Source organism: Oncorhynchus kisutch, linkage group LG5, assembly GCF_002021735.2.
Source record: "Oncorhynchus kisutch isolate 150728-3 linkage group LG5, Okis_V2, whole genome shotgun sequence".
NCBI classification, from domain to species: domain Eukaryota; kingdom Metazoa; phylum Chordata; class Actinopteri; order Salmoniformes; family Salmonidae; genus Oncorhynchus; species Oncorhynchus kisutch.
In genome coordinates this window covers 72,779,849-72,796,139 of record NC_034178.2, presented here as the reverse complement: position 1 = coordinate 72,796,139, position 16,291 = coordinate 72,779,849, and the positions used below count along the sequence as shown (strand labels likewise).

The 16,291-nt window shown below is 45.9% G+C and overlaps 1 protein-coding gene across 1 annotated transcript in view; it reads left to right on the top strand.

Moving 5' to 3' along the window:
* Nucleotides 1-16,291, top strand: part of LOC109891669 (LIM and cysteine-rich domains protein 1-like) — a 35,597-nt gene that overhangs the window by 5,711 nt on the left and 13,595 nt on the right. Inside the window, exons 2-4 of the mRNA XM_031825767.1 lie at nucleotides 8,779-8,876; nucleotides 10,666-10,786; nucleotides 10,901-11,026. Of these exons, the coding sequence (XP_031681627.1) occupies nucleotides 8,779-8,876; nucleotides 10,666-10,786; nucleotides 10,901-11,026 (345 nt within the window). The remainder of the gene's footprint in view (nucleotides 1-8,778; nucleotides 8,877-10,665; nucleotides 10,787-10,900; nucleotides 11,027-16,291) is intronic.

Genomic DNA, 16,291 nt, shown 5'->3' with positions numbered 1-16,291 from the left:
GTGTTAACCCTCGCAAGGCTGCAGGCCCAGATGGCATCCCCAGCCGCGTCCTCAGAGCATGCGCAGACCAGCTGGCTGGTGTGTTTACGGACATATTCAATCAATCCTTATCCCAGAAGGCCTACGGATAGGAGGTGAGGGCCCTCGGAGTGTGGTGTCAGGAAAATAACCTCACACTCAATGTCAACAAAACAAAGGAGATGATTGTGGACTTCAGGAAACAGCAGAGGTACCACCCCCCTATCCACATCGACAGGAGGGTAGTAAGTTTTAAGTTCCTCGGCGTACACATCATGGACAAACTGAATTGGTCCACCCACACAGACATGCACAATCGAGAGCATCCTGGCGGGCTGTATCACCACCTGGTACGGCAGCTGCTCCGCCCACAACCGTAAGGCTCTCCAGAGGGTAGTGAGGTCTGCACAACGCATCACCGGGGGCAAACTACCTGCCCTCCAGGACACCTACACCACCCGATGTCACAGGAAGGCCATAAAGATCATCAAGGACAACAACTACCTGAGCCACTGCCTGTTCACCCCGCTATCATCCAGAAGGCGAGGTCAGTACAGGTGCATCAAAGCGGGGACCGAGAGACTGAAAAACAGCTTCTATCTCAAGGCCATCAGACTGTTACACAGCCACCACTAACATTGAGTGGCTGCTGCCAACACACTGACACAACTCTAGCCACTTTAATAATGGGAATTGATGTAATAAATGTATCACTAGCCACTTTAAACAATGTTTACATATCCTACATTACTCATCTCATATGTATATGTATATACTGTACTCTCTATCATCTACTGCATCTTAATGTAATACATGTATCACTAGCCACTTTAACTATGCCACTTTGTTTACATACTCATCTCATATGTATATACTGTACTCAATACCATCTACTGCATCTTGCCTATGCCGTTCTGTACCATCACTCATTCATATATCTTTATGTACATATTCTTTATCCCTTTACACTTGTGTGTATAAGGTAGTAGTTGTGGAATTGTTAGGTTAGATTACTCGTTGGTTATTACTGCATTGTCAGGAACTAGAAGCACAAGCATTTCGCTACACTCGCATTAACATCTGCTAACCATGTGTCTGTGACAAATAAAATTTGATTTGATGAGTTCTGGTCTAAAGTAGTGCACTATATAGGGAATAGGATTCCATTTGGGTATCTGTATAAGCACTTTGTGGCAACTGGTGATGCCAAAGGGCTTTATAACATCAATTAAATAGGCTTTGTGTTGATACCGGCTTTGTGTTGATACCGGCTTTGTGTTGATACCGGCTTTGTTGATACCGGCTTTGTGTTGATACCGGCTTTGTGTTGATACCGGCTTTGTGTTGATACCGGCTTTGTGTTGATACCGGCTTTGTGTTGATACCGGCTTTGTTGATACCGGCTTTGTGTTGATACCGGCTTTGTGTTGATACCGGCTTTGTGTTGATACCGGCTTTGTGTTGATACCGGCTTTGTTAATACCGGCTTTGTGTTGATACCGGCTTTGTGTTGATACCGGCTTTGTGTTGATACCGGCTTTGTGTGGATACCGGCTTTGTGTGGATACCGGCTTTGTGTGGATACCGGCTTTGTGTGGATACCGGCTTTGTGTTGATACTGGCTTTGTGTTGATACCGGCTTTGTTGATACCGTCTTTGTGTTGATACCGGCTTTGTTGATACAGGCCATTGTATTTTCTGTCAGACTAGTAACCCCCCCGCCCCTTCAGGCTTTCTCCAATATAGAGAGAGAGAACCTTGGCTCAGGTCTCAAGTTAAAATAAACATCTTTAAGACACCGATTTGTTACAGTGTGATCTTTCTGAGCCCTTCATTCATGAGGTTGTTATATGACTCTTGGCTCAGACTCAGAGACCACACACACACACACACACACACACACACACACACACACACACACACACACACACCCAGAACACACGCTGCAGGAGGATAACACAGGACACAGAGTTTTTGACAGTTTTTCCTCTGTGGTTTCAAGTTACTGTTAGATGTAATCTGATAGATGTAATCTGATAGATTTAATCTGTTAGATTTAATCTGATAGATGTAATCTGTTACATTTTATTGTCTCAACAGTGAGTAGTCATGAATAGCGTCTTTTTTTTTTAGCAATGACATCATTCTTGTCATGGGAAAGTTCCATCGCAGCGAATCTGTGATATAACTACACTGCTCGTCCTGCACACCTGTATTTGTGTGTCACTGTCTGTGTCTTGAGGCAGGGTTTGTGTGTCACTGTCTGTGTCTTGAGGCAGGGTTTGTGTGTCACTGTCTGTGTCTTGAGGCAGGGTTTGTGTGTCACTGTCTGTGTCTTGAGGCAGGGTTTGTGTGTCACTGTCTGTGTCTTGAGGCAGGGTTTGTGTGTCTCTGTCTGTGTCTTGAGGCAGGGTTTGTGTGTCACTGTCTGTGTCTTGAGGTAGGGTTTGTGTGTCACTGTCTGTGTCTTGAGGCAGGGTTTGTGTGTCACTGTCTGTGTCTTGAGGCAGGGTTTGTGTGTCACTGTCTGTGTCTTGAGGCAGGGTTTGTGTGTCACTGTCTGTGTCTTGAGGCAGGGTTTGTGTGTCACTGTCTGTGTCTTGAGGCAGGGTTTGTGTGTCACTGTCTGTGTCTTGAGGCAGGGTTTGTGTGTCACTGTCTGTGTCTTGAGGCAGGGTTTGTGTGTCACTGTCTGTGTCTTGAGGCAGGGTTTGTGTGTCACTGTCTGTGTCTTGAGGCAGGGTTTGTGTGTCACTGTCTGTGTCTTGAGGCAGGGTTTGTCTAGTTTGTCTAGAAATGTTGTCTGTGTCCCTGTCTGTGTCTTGAGGCAGGGTTTGTCTAGTTTGTCTAGAAATGTTGTCTGTGTCACTGTCTGTGTCTTGAGGCAGGGTTTGTCTAGTTTGTCTAGAAATGTTGTCTGTGTCCCTGTCTGTGTCTTGAGGCAGGGTTTGTCTAGTTTGTCTAGAAATGTTGTCTGTGTCCCTGTCTGTGTCTTGAGGCAGGGTTTGTCTAGTTTGTCTAGAAATGTCTGTCTGTGTCCCTGTCTGTGTCTTGAGGCAGGGTTTGTCTAGTTTGTCTAGAAATGTCTGTCTGTGTCCCTGCCTGTGTCTTGAGGCAGGGTTTGTCTAGTTTGTCTAGAAATGTTGTCTGTGTCCCTGTCTGTGTCTTGAGGCAGGGTTTGTGTGTCCCTGTCTGTGTCTTGAGGCAGGGTTTGTGTGTCCCTGTCTGTGTCTTGAGGCAGGGTTTGTGTGTCCCTGTCTGTGTCTTGAGGCAGGGTTTATGTGTCCCTGTCTGTGTCTTGAGGCAGGGTTTGTCTAGTTTGTCTAGAAATGTCTGTCTGTGTCCCTGTCTGTGTCTTGAGGCAGGGTTTGTCTAGTTTGTCTAGAAATGTTGTCTGTGTCCCTGTCTGTGTCTTGAGGCAGGGTTTGTGTGTCCCTGTCTGTGTCTTGAGGCAGGGTTTGTGTGTCCCTGTCTGTGTCTTGAGGCAGGGTTTGTCTAGTTTGTCTAGAAATGTCTGTCTGTGTCCCTGTCTGTGTCTTGAGGCAGGGTTTGTCTAGTTTGTCTAGAAATGTTGTCTGTGTCCCTGTCTGTGTCTTGAGGCAGGGTTTGTCTAGTTTGTCTAGAAATGTTGTCTGTGTCCCTGTCTGTGTCTTGAGGCAGGATTTGTGTGTCCCTGTCTGTGTCTTGAGGCAGGGTTTGTGTGTCCCTGTCTGTGTCTTGAGGCAGGGTTTGTCTAGTTTGTCTAGAAATGTCTGTCTGTGTCCCTGTCTGTGTCTTGAGGCAGGGTTTGTCTAGTTTGTCTAGAAATGTTGTCTGTGTCCCTGTCTGTGTCTTGAGGCAGGGTTTGTCTAGTTTGTCTAGAAATGTTGTCTGTGTCCCTGTCTGTGTCTTGAGGCAGGATTTGTGTGTCCCTGTCTGTGTCTTGAGGCAGGGTTTGTGTGTCCCTGTCTGTGTCTTGAGGCAGGGTTTGTCTAGTTTGTCTAGAAATGTTGTCTGTGTCCCTGTCTGTGTCTTGAGGCAGGGTTTGTGTGTCCCTGTCTGTGTCTTGAGGCAGGGTTTGTGTGTCCCTGTCTGTGTCTTGAGGCAGGGTTTGTCTAGAAATGTTGTCTGTGTGTCATTGGTTGATTTTTTTTATTGAATGTTTTACAGTTGTGGTAGCCAGTGTATCTATCTACAGATGTGGCATCTTAATGTGACCCCTTTGGTCACAGGAGAGAATCAGTCCTGCAGCATCACAGGATCTGAATGGGCCGTCACATTCCTTTTCCTGTTGAGGAGGAAAACATTCTGTGGCAAAAGGGGGATCAAATGAGCACGGCAGATCAGGAAGAGCCTTGGTGGACCCCACTCATTTAATGTCTTAGTCCCCTCTCCCTTCGTCCCTGGATAGTCCACCCTCGCCGCCGACCATGGCCTAGTAGTCCTCACCCAGAACCTCACTGGACTGAGGAGCAGATCAGGACTGAAGGACAGCTCGGGACTGAGGCAGCTCGGGACTGAGGGGAAGCTCAGGAGTGAGAGAAAGCTCAGGAGTGAGAGGAAGCTCAGGAGTGAGAGGAAGCTTAGGAGTGAGAGGAAGCTCAGGAGTGAGAGGAAGCTCAGGAGTGAGAGGAAGCTCAGGCAGGTAGATAGATCTACCAGATCCTGGCTGGCTGGTGGTTTCAGCAGATCCTGGCTGACTGGCAGATCCTGGCTGACTGGCAGATCTGGAAGAGTCTGGTTGACAGGCAGATCTGGAAGAGTCTGGTTGACTGGCAGATCTGGAAGAGTCTGGTTGACTGGCAGATCTGGAAGAGTCTGGTTGACTGGCAGATCTGGAAGAGTCTGGTTGACTGGCAGATCTGGAAGAGTCTGGTTGACTGGCAGATCTGGAAGAGTCTGGTTGACTGGCAGATCTGGAAGAGTCTGGTTGACTGGCAGATCTGGAAGAGTCTGGTTGACTGGCAGATCTGGAAGAGTCTGGTTGACTGGAAGATCTGGAAGAGTCTGGTTGACTGGCAGATCTGGCGGCGCTGGGCAGACTGACGGCGCTGGGCAGACTGGCGGCGCTGGGCAGACTGGCGATGCTGGGCAGACTGGTGGCGCTGGGCAGACTGACGACGCTGGGCAGACTGGCGACGCTGGGCAGACTGGCGGTGCTGGGCAGACTGGCGATGCTGGGCAGACTGGGGGCACTGGCGGCGCTGGGCAGACTGACGGCACTAGCTGCTCCATATAGGCTGACAGCTCTGGCGGCTTCTTACAGACTGACAGCTCTGGCGGCTCCGTGCTGACTGGCAGCTCCTTGCAGACTGGCAGCTCCTTGCAGACTGACAGCTCCTTGCAGACTGACAGCTCCTTGCAGACTGACAGCCCTTTGCAGACTGACCGCTCCTTACAGACTGGCAGCTCCTTGCAGATTGACAGCACCTTACAGACTGACAGCTCCGTGCAGACTGACAGCTCCGTGCAGACTGACAGCTCCGTGCAGACTGACAGCTCTGGCTTCTCCATGTAGACTGGCAGCTCCTTGCAGACTGACAGCTCTGGCTGCTCTATGCAGACTGACATCTCTGGCTGCTTCATGCAGACTGACAGCTCTGGCTGCTCCATGTAGACTGGCTGCTTCATGCAGACTGGCAGCTCGGGCTCCTTCATGTAGACTGACAGCTCTGGCTGCTCCATGTAGACTGGCAGCTCCTTGCAGACTGACAGCTCTGGCTGCTCTATGCAGACTGACAGCTCTGGCTGCTTCATGCAGACTGACAGCTCTGGCTGCTTCATGCAGACTGACAGCTCTGGCTGCTCCATGCAGGCTGGCAGCTCTGTCTGCGCTGAACAGGCGGGAGACTCCGGCCAGCGCAGGAGAGGAGAGAGACTCTGGTTGCGCTGAACAGACGGGAGACTCCGGCAGCGCAGGAGAGGAGAGAGGCTCTAGCTGCGCTAAACAGGCGAGGCGCACTGAAGGCCTGGTGCGTAGTGCTGGAACTGGTGGTACTGGATCGAGGACACGCACAGGAAGCCTGGTGCAGGGAGCTGCTACCGGAGGACTGGTGCGTGGAGGTGGTGACGGATAGACCGGGCCGTGCAGGCACACTGGAGCTCTTGAGCACCGAGCCTGCCCAACCTTACCTGGTTGAATGCTCTCGGTTGCCCTGCCAGTGCTGCGAGGTGGAATAGCCCGCACTGGGCTATGCAGGCGAACCGGAGACACCGAGCGCAAGGCTGGTGCCATGTAAGCCGGCCCGAGGAGACGCACTGGGGACCAGACGCGTAGAGCCGGCTTCATGGCATTTGGCTCGACGCTCAATCTAGCCCGGCCGATACACGGAGCTGGAATATACCGAACCAGGCTGTGCATCCGCACTGGAGAAGCCATGCGCTCCACAGCATAACACGGTGCCTGCCCGGTCTCTCCAGCCCCCCGGTAAGCACAGGGAGTTTGCGCAGGTCTCCTACCTGGCATAGCCATACTCCCTGTGAGCCCCCCCCCCCAAGACATTTTTGGGGCTGACTCTCGGGCTTCCATCCGCTCTGCCGTGCTAGCTCCTCATAATGCCGCCTCTCTGCTTTAGCTGCCTCTAGCTCGGCTTTGGGGCGACAATAATCTCCAGGCTGATCCCAGGGTCCATCATCGTCCAGTTCGTCCTCCCATGACCATTTCTCCATGTAGTGCAGCCTCTCCCACTGCAGCTGCTGCTCCTGCTGCTGCTGCCTCTGTTGCCTCTGTTCCTGCTGCTCCTTTGGGCGGCTACACTCCCCTGGTTTAGCCCAGGGTCCTCTCCCGTCGAAGATTTCCTCCCATGACCAGAAATCCTTTTTGCGCCGCTGTTGCTGCCTTTGTTGCCTCTCCTCTTTCGGCTGCTCCTGCCTGTTGACACGCCGCTTGGTCCGTTGGTGGTGGGTGATTCTGTTACGGTTTTCTAGTGGTGATGAATGAGAGTCGGACCAAACTGCAGCGTGTCGATTGCGATCCATATTTATTAAACAAAACGTAAACACGACTAAACAATAAACACTACAAAACAAATAAACGTAATGAAAACCGAAAACAGCCTATCTAGTGCAAACTAACAGAGAGTACAAGTAAGACACTAAGGACAATCACCCACGACAAACTCAAAGAATATGGCTGCCTAAATATGGTTCCCAATCAGAGACAACGATAAACACCTGCCTCTAATTGAGAACCACTCCAGACAGCCATAGACTTTGCTAGATAACCCTACTAGCAACAATCCCAATACCACCACCAAAACCCCAAGACAAACACACCACAATTACAAAAACCCCATGCCACACCCTGGCTTGACCAAATACATAAAGATAAACACAAAATACTTTGACCAGGGCGTGACACTTGGTGTTATTCAGTGTAGAGCCTTGGTGTTATTCAGTGTAGAGCCTTGGTGTTATTCATTGTAGAGCCTTGGTGTTATTCAGTGTAGAGCCTTGGTATTATACAGTGTAGAGCCTTGGTGTTATTCAGTGTAGAGCCTTGGTATTATACAGTATAGAGCCTTGGTGTTATTCAGTGTAGAGCCTTGGTGTTATTCATTGTAGAGCCTTGGTGTTATTCAGTGTAGAGCCTTGGTATTATACAGTGTAGAGCCTTGGTGTTATACAGTGTAGAGCCTTGGTATTAGACAGTATAGAGCCTTGGTATTATACAGTTTATAGCCTTGGTATTATACAGTGTAGAGCCTTGGTATTATACAGTTTATAGCCTTGGTATTATATAGTGTACAGCCTTGGTATTATACAGTGTAGAGCCTTGGTATTATACAGTTTATAGCCTTGGTATTTTACAGTGTAGAGCCTTGGTATTATACAACGTAGAGCCTTGGTATTATACAGTTTATAGCCTTGGTATTATACAGTATAGAGCCTTGGTATTATTCAACATAGAGCCTTGGTATTATACAGTGTATAGCCTTGGTATTATACAGTTTATAGCCTTGGTATTATACAGTGTAGAGCCTTGGTATTATACAGTTTATAGCCTTGGTATTATACAGTGTAGAGCCTTGGTATTATACAGTTTATAGCCTTGGTATTATACAGTGTAGAGCCTTGGTATTATACAGTGTAGAGCCTTGGTATTATACAGTTTATAGCCTTGGTATTATACAGTGTAGAACCTTGGTATTATACAGTGTAGAGCCATTGTATTATACAGTGTACAGCCTTGGTATTATACAATGTAGATCCTTGGTATTATACCGTTTATAGCCTTGGTATTATACAGTTTATAGCCTTGGTATTATACAGTGTGTTTGGATTTGGGGGAAAAGAGCCAAAGGGCTCTGAGGCTGTTGAGTGTTTACCTCTCTGTGTTCCTTGTCTAATCATTGTCCCTTTACTTCCTTCCTTCCCCCCTTTATTTTTCTTTCCCTTCCTTCCATCCCCTTCCTTCCTTCCCTCCTTTCCTTCCCTTCCCTTCCCTTCCTTCCTTCCTTCCTTCCTTCCTTCCTTCCTTCCTTCCTTCCTTCCTTCCTTCCTTCCTTCCTTCCTTCCTTCCTTCCTTCCTTCCTTCCTTCCTTCCTTCCTTCCTTCCTTCCTTCCTTTCCTTTCCTTTCCTTTCCTTTCCTTTCCTTTCCTGTCCTTCCATCCCCTTCCCTTCCCTTCCCCTTCCTTCCTTCCTTCCTTCCTTCCTTCCTTCCTTCCTTCCCCTCCCTTTCCTTTCCTTTCCTTTCCTTCCTTCCTTCCTTCCTTCCTTCCTTCCTTTCCTTCCTTTCCTTTCCTTCCCTTTCATTGCCCTTCTTGCCCCTCTATTTCCAGATGTGTGTGGGGCAGCAGCCAGTGATTCCAGGGGTGAGGGGCGCGACGTGTCTGTCATGTAAAGGGATCTGCTCTGGATTCATCCCACATTCCTGGAGGTAATTTAACCCTAACGATATAAAAACACACACACACCACAGAATATTAAGGAAGGTTTTTTTTTATGATGATAAACAGAATATACAGACAACATATAGATGTAGAATAACACAGAAATCAGGAAGGCATGCACCCAATGGGGCTGCAGTGTGGAGGAGCATGGTTCTAGCTGTGACCTAGAGGGTGACCTTAACCTTACCTTACTACAGCTTAACCTTATTTTACCACAACCTACCTTACCACAGCTTAACTTTACCACAGCTTAACTTTACCACAGTTTAACCTTACCACAGCTTAACCTTACCACAGTTTAACCTTACCACAGCTTAACCTTACCTTACCACAGCTTTACCTTACCTTACCTTAACTTACCACAACTTAACCTTACCACAGCTTAACCTTACCTTACCACAGCTTTACCTTGCCGTACCTTACCACAACTTAACCTTACCACAACTTAACCTTACCACAGCTTTACCTTACCTTACCACAGCTTTACCTTACCTTACCACAGCTTTACCTTACCTTACCACAACTTAACCTTACCACAACTTAACCTTACCACAACTTAACCTTACCACAGCTTAACCTTACCTTACCACAGCGTTACCTTACCACAACTTAACCTTACCGCAGCTTAACCTTATCTTACCACAGCTTTACCTTACCTTACCTTACCACAACTTAACCTTACCACAACTTAACCTTACCTTACCACAGCTTAACCTTACCACAGCTTAACCTTACCACAGCTTAACCTTACCACAGCTTAACCTTACCACAGCTTAACTTTACCACAGTTTAACCTTACCACAGCTTAACCTTACCACAACTTAACCTTACCACAGCTTAACCTTACCTTACCACAACTTTACCTTACCTTACCACAGCTTTACCTTACCACAGCTTAATCTTACCACAACTCAACCTTACCACAACTTTACCTTAACTTACCATAGCTTTACCTTACCTTACCACAGCTTAACCTTACCACAACTTAACCTTACCACAACTTAACCTTACCACAGCTTAACCTTACCTTACCACAGCTTTACCTTGCCGTACCTTACCACAACTTAACCTTACCACAACTTAACCTTACCACAGCTTTACCTTACCTTACCACAGCTTTACCTTACCTTACCACAGCTTTACCTTACCTTACCACAGCTTTACCTTACCTTACCACAACTTAACCTTACCACAACTTAACCTTACCACAGCTTAACCTTACCTTACCACAGCTTAACCTTACCTTACCACAGCTTTACCTTACCACAACTTAACCTTACCGCAGCTTAACCTTATCTTACCACAGCTTTACCTTACCTTACCTTACCACAACTTAACCTTACCACAACTTAACCTTACCTTACCACAGCTTAACCTTACCACAGCTTAACCTTACCACAGCTTAACCTTACCACAGCTTAACCTTACCACAGCTTAACTTTACCACAGTTTAACCTTACCACAGCTTAACCTTACCACAACTTAACCTTACCACAGCTTAACCTTACCTTACCACAACTTTACCTTACCTTACCACAGCTTTACCTTACCACAGCTTAATCTTACCACAACTCAACCTTACCACAACTTTACCTTAACTTACCATAGCTTTACCTTACCTTACCACAGCTTAACCTTACCACAACTTAACCTTACCACAACTTAACCTTACCACAGCTTAACCTTACCTTACCACAACTTTACCTTACCTTACCACAGCTTTACCTTACCTTACCTTACCATACCCTACCTTACTATACTTGTCATCCCCACCAGGAAAGTGTGCACAGTGTGTGGTTGCAGTGTGGAGGACCACGGCTCCAGCTGTGACTTAGACGATGACCACAAGATTGGCCGACTCCTGGCCGACTCCAAATATGCCCACCTGACCGCCAAGGTGATCTTTTATATGATTAATCAGACCATTTAAAAACCCTATTCAGCCATTCTGATAGGATACAGTGCATTTAGAATCATCAAGGATCACACCTCTGACCATTTCTGAGAACAGGTGAAGGGCATCCGGGTGTACAAACGTAACCGCATGGTCGTCACCAACTCTGTCGTCTCAAAGAAGGACCCCACCTTCAACACCATCACCTACGACTGGGCCCCGCCAGGACTCACACAGAAACTGGTGAGAGAGGGAGATGTTCAACACCATCACCTACGATTGGGAGGGAGGGAAATGTTCAATACCATTACATACGACCTACAATACCTGGTCAAATGGTACCTTACCATTACATACAACCTACAATACCTGGTCAAATGGTACCTTATGGACCCATGGTACCTTATGGACCCTGGTCAAATGGTACCTTACCATTACATACAACCTACAATACCTGGTCAAATGGTACCTTACCATTACATACGACCTACAATACCTGGTGAAATGGTACCTTACCATTACATACAACCTACAATACCTGGTCAAATGGTACCTTATGGACCCTGGTTAAATGGTACCTTATGGACCCATGGTACCTTATGGACCATGGTTAAATGGTACCTTATGGACCCATGGTACCTTATGGACCCTGGTTAAATGGTACCTTATGGACCCATGGTACCTTATGGACCATGGTTAAATGGTACTTTATGGACCTGGTTAAATGGTACCTTATGGACCTGGTTAAATGGTACCTTATGGACCCATGGTACCTTATGGACCATGGTTAAATGGTACCTTATGGACCCTGGTTAAATGGTACCTTATGGACCCTGGTTAAATGGTACCTTATGGACCTGGTTAAATGGTACTTTATGGACCTGGTTAAATGGTACCTTATGGACCCATGGTACCTTATGGACCCTGGTTAAATGGTACCTTATGGACCCATGGTACCTTATGGACCCTGGTTAAATGGTACCTTATGGACCCATGGTACCTTATGGACCTGGTTAAATGGTACCTTATGGACCCTGGTTAAATGGTACTTTATGGACCTGGTTAAATGGTACCTTATGGACCCATGGTACCTTATGGACCTGGTTAAATGATACCTTATGGACCCATGGTACCTTATGGACCCTGGTTAAATGGTACCTTATGGACCCATGGTACCTTATGGACCTGGTTAAATGATACCTTATGGACCCATGGTACCTTATGGACCTGGTTAAATGATACCTTATGGACCCATGGTACCTTATGGACCCTGGTTAAATGGTACCTTATGGACCCTGGTTAAATGGTACCTTATGGACCCTGGTTAAATGGTACCTTATGGACCCTGGTTAAATGGTACCTTATGGACCCTGGTTAAATGGTACTTTATGGACCTGGTTAAATGATACCTTATGGACCTGGTTAAATGGTACCTTATGGACCTGGTTAAATGATACCTTATGGACCTGGTTAAATGGTACCTTATGGACCTGGTTAAATGATACCTTATGGACCCATGGTACCTTATGGACCCATGGTACCTTATGGACCATGGTTAAATGGTACCTTATGGACCCTGGTTAAATGGTACCTTATGGACCCTGGTTAAATGGTACTTTATGGACCTGGTTAAATGGTACCTTATGGACCCATGGTACCTTATGGACCTGGTTAAATGGTACCTTATGGACCCATGGTACCTTATGGACCATGGTTAAATGGTACCTTATGGACCCTGGTTAAATGGTACTTTATGGACCTGGTTAAAGTAAATAATAGGAAACTTAACAGCACAGAGAACTAGAGGCTAATAATATATAATGATATAATTAAGGTCAACTTCGTTCCAGGCTTGTTGTAGTAAATCCAGCAGTCTACAGGCATTCTTCTCCTTAGTCAGAGTTGTTCGGTCCACGTGCCACAGCCGGCACCTGCTTGACTGGCTCCATCACCTCTGACCTAAACAACAGACCACTGAGCAGAACAACTTCTGCACACCTGAAATATCAAATTACCAGGTGCAGATCCCGTCAAATTCAATTCTGCATCTCAAATCCAGTTCCATTGCCCTCTTTTCATTGTTTTTTGGGTGATTCCCCTCTAATCAGGGACTGATTTAGACCTGGAGACACCAGGTGGGTGATTCCCCTCTAATCAGGGACTGATTTAGACCTGGGGACACCAGGTGGGTGCAATAATTATCAGGTAGAACAGAAAACGAGCAGTAGTCCAGACCTCGTAAGGTAAGAGTTAAACACCTCTGCCTAGATCATCTTAGATGATAGGAGAAGGTAATATTCAGGACCTCGTAGGGCTAGGTGATAGATGGTAGGAGAAGGCAGTAGATTTGAAGCAAAAACCCCAATGAACTCTAGATCCTTTCCTATAGAGTAAACACAGATTAGATGCAGTAGCTAGGTTTCCATCCAATTAGATGCAGTAGCTAGGTTTCCATCCAATTAGATGCAGTAGCTAGGTTTCCATCCAATTAGATGCAGTAGCTAGGTATCCATCCAATTAGATGCAGTAGCTAGGTTTCCATCCAATTAGATGCAGTAGCTAGGTTTCCATCCAATTAGATGCAGTAGCTAGGTATCCATCCAATTAGATGCAGTAGCTAGGTTTCCATCCAATTAGATGCAGTAGCTAGGTTTCCATCCAATTAGATGCAGTAGCTAGGTTTCCATCCAATTAGATGCAGTAGCTAGGTTTCCATCCAATTAGATGCAGTAGCTAGGTTTCCATCCAATTAGATGCAGTAGCTAGGTATCCATCCAATTAGATGCAGTAGCTAGGTTTCCATCCAATTAGATGCAGTAGCTAGGTTTCCATCCAATTAGATGCAGTAGCTAGGTTTCCATCCAATTAGATGCAGTAGCTAGGTTTCCATCCAATTAGATGCAGTAGCTAGGTTTCCATCCAATTAGATGCAGTAGCTAGGTTTCCATCCAATTAGATGCAGTAGCTAGGTTTCCATCCAATTAGATGCAGTAGCTAGGTATCCATCCAATTAGATGCAGTAGCTAGGTTTCCATCCAATTAGATGCAGTAGCTAGGTTTCCATCCAATTAGATGCAGTAGCTAGGTTTCCATCCAATTAGATGCAGTAGCTAGGTTTCCATCCAATTAGATGCAGTAGCTAGGTTTCCATCCAATTAGATGCAGTAGCTAGGTTTCCATCCAATTAGATGCAGTAGCTAGGTTTCCATCCAATTAGATGCAGTAGCTAGGTTTCCATCCAATTAGATGCAGTAGCTAGGTTTCCATCCAATTAGATGCAGTAGCTAGGTTTCCATCCAATTAGATGCAGTAGCTAGGTTTCCATCTAATTAGATGCAGTAGCTAGGTTTCCATCCAATTAGATGCAGTAGCTAGGTTTCCATCCAATTAGATGCAGTAGATAGGTTTCCATCCAATTAGATGCAGTAGCTAGGTTTCCATCCAATTAGATGCAGTAGCTAGGTTTCCATCCAATTAGATGCAGTAGCTAGGTTTCCATCTAATTAGATGCAGTAGCTAGGTTTCCATCCAATTAGATGCAGTAGCTAGGTTTCCATCCAATTAGATGCAGTAGCTAGGTTTCCATCCAATTAGATGCAGTAGCTAGGTATCCATCCAATTAGATGCAGTAGCTAGGTTTCCATCCAATTAGATGCAGTAGCTAGGTTTCCATCCAATTAGATGCAGTAGATAGGTTTCCATCCAATTAGATGCAGTAGATAGGTTTCCATCCAATTAGATGCAGTAGCTAGGTTTCCATCCAATTAGATGCAGTAGCTAGGTTTCCATCTAATTAGATGCAGTAGCTAGGTTTCCATCTAATTAGATGCAGTAGATAGGTTTCCATCCAATTAGATGCAGTAGCTAGGTTTCCATCCAATTAGATGGTTTCCATCCAATTAGATGCAGTAGCTAGGTTTCCATCCAATTAGATGCAGTAGCTAGGTTTCCATCCAATTAGATGCAGTAGCTAGGTTTCCATCCAATTAGATGCAGTAGCTAGGTATCCATCCAATTAGATGCAGTAGCTAGGTTTCCATCCAATTAGATGCAGTAGCTAGGTTTCCATCCAATTAGATGCAGTAGCTAGGTTTCCATCCAATTAGATGCAGTAGCTAGGTTTCCATCCAATTAGATGCAGTAGATAGGTTTCCATCCAATTAGATGCAGTAGATAGGTTTCCATCCAATTAGATGCAGTAGATAGGTTTCCATCCAATTAGATGCAGTACCTAGGTATCCATCCAATTAGATGCAGTATCTAGGTTTCCATCCAATTAGATGCAGTAGCTAGGTTTCTATCCAATTAGATGCAGTAGCTAGGTTTCCATCCAATTAGATGCAGTAGCTAGGTTTCCATCCAATTAGATGCAGTAGCTAGGTTTCCATCCAATTAGATGCAGTAGCTAGGTTTCCATCCAATTAGATGCAGTAGCTAGGTTTCCATCCAATTAGATGCGGTAGCTAGGTTTCCATCCAATTAGATGCAGTAGCTAGGTTTCCATCCAATTAGATGCAGTAGCTAGGTTTCCATCCAATTAGATGCGGTAGCTAGGTTTCCATCCAATTAGATGCAGTAGCTAGGTTTCCATCCAATTAGATGCAGTAGCTAGGTTTCCATCCAATTAGATGCAGTAGCTAGGTTTCCATCCAATTAGATGCAGTAGCTAGGTTTCCATCCAATTAGATGCAGTAGCTAGGTATCCATCCAATTAGATGCAGTAGCTAGGTTTCCATCCAATTAGATGCGGTAGCTAGGTTTCCATCCAATTAGATGCAGTAGCTAGGTTTCCATCCAATTAGATGCAGTAGCTAGGTTTCCATCCAATTAGATGCAGTAGCTAGGTTTCCATCCAATTAGATGCAGTAGCTAGGTTTCCATCCAATTAGATGCAGTAGCTAGGTTTCCATCCAATTAGATGCAGTAGCTAGGTTTCCATCCAATTAGATGCAGTAGCTAGGTATCCATCCAATTAGATGCAGTAGCTAGGTTTCCATCCAATTAGATGCAGTAGCTAGGTTTCCATCCAATTAGATGCAGTAGCTAGGTTTCCATCCAATTAGATGCAGTAGCTAGGTTTCCATCCAATTAGATGCAGTAGCTAGGTTTCCATCCAATTAGATGCAGTAGATAGGTTTCCATCCAATTAGATGCAGTAGATAGGTTTCCATCCAATTAGATGCAGTAGATAGGTTTCCATCCAATTAGATGCAGTAGCTAGGTATCCATCCAATTAGATGCAGTAGCTAGGTTTCCATCCAATTAGATGCAGTAGCTAGGTTTCTATCCAATTAGATGCAGTAGCTAGGTTTCCATCCAATTAGATGCAGTAGCTAGGTTTCCATCCAATTAGATGCAGTAGCTAGGTTTCCATCCAATTAGATGCAGTAGCTAGGTTTCCATCCAATTAGATGCAGTAGCTAGGTTTCCATCCAATTAGATGCAGTAGCTAGGTTTCCATCCAATTAGATGCGGTAGCTAGGTTTCCATCCAATTAGATGCAGTAGC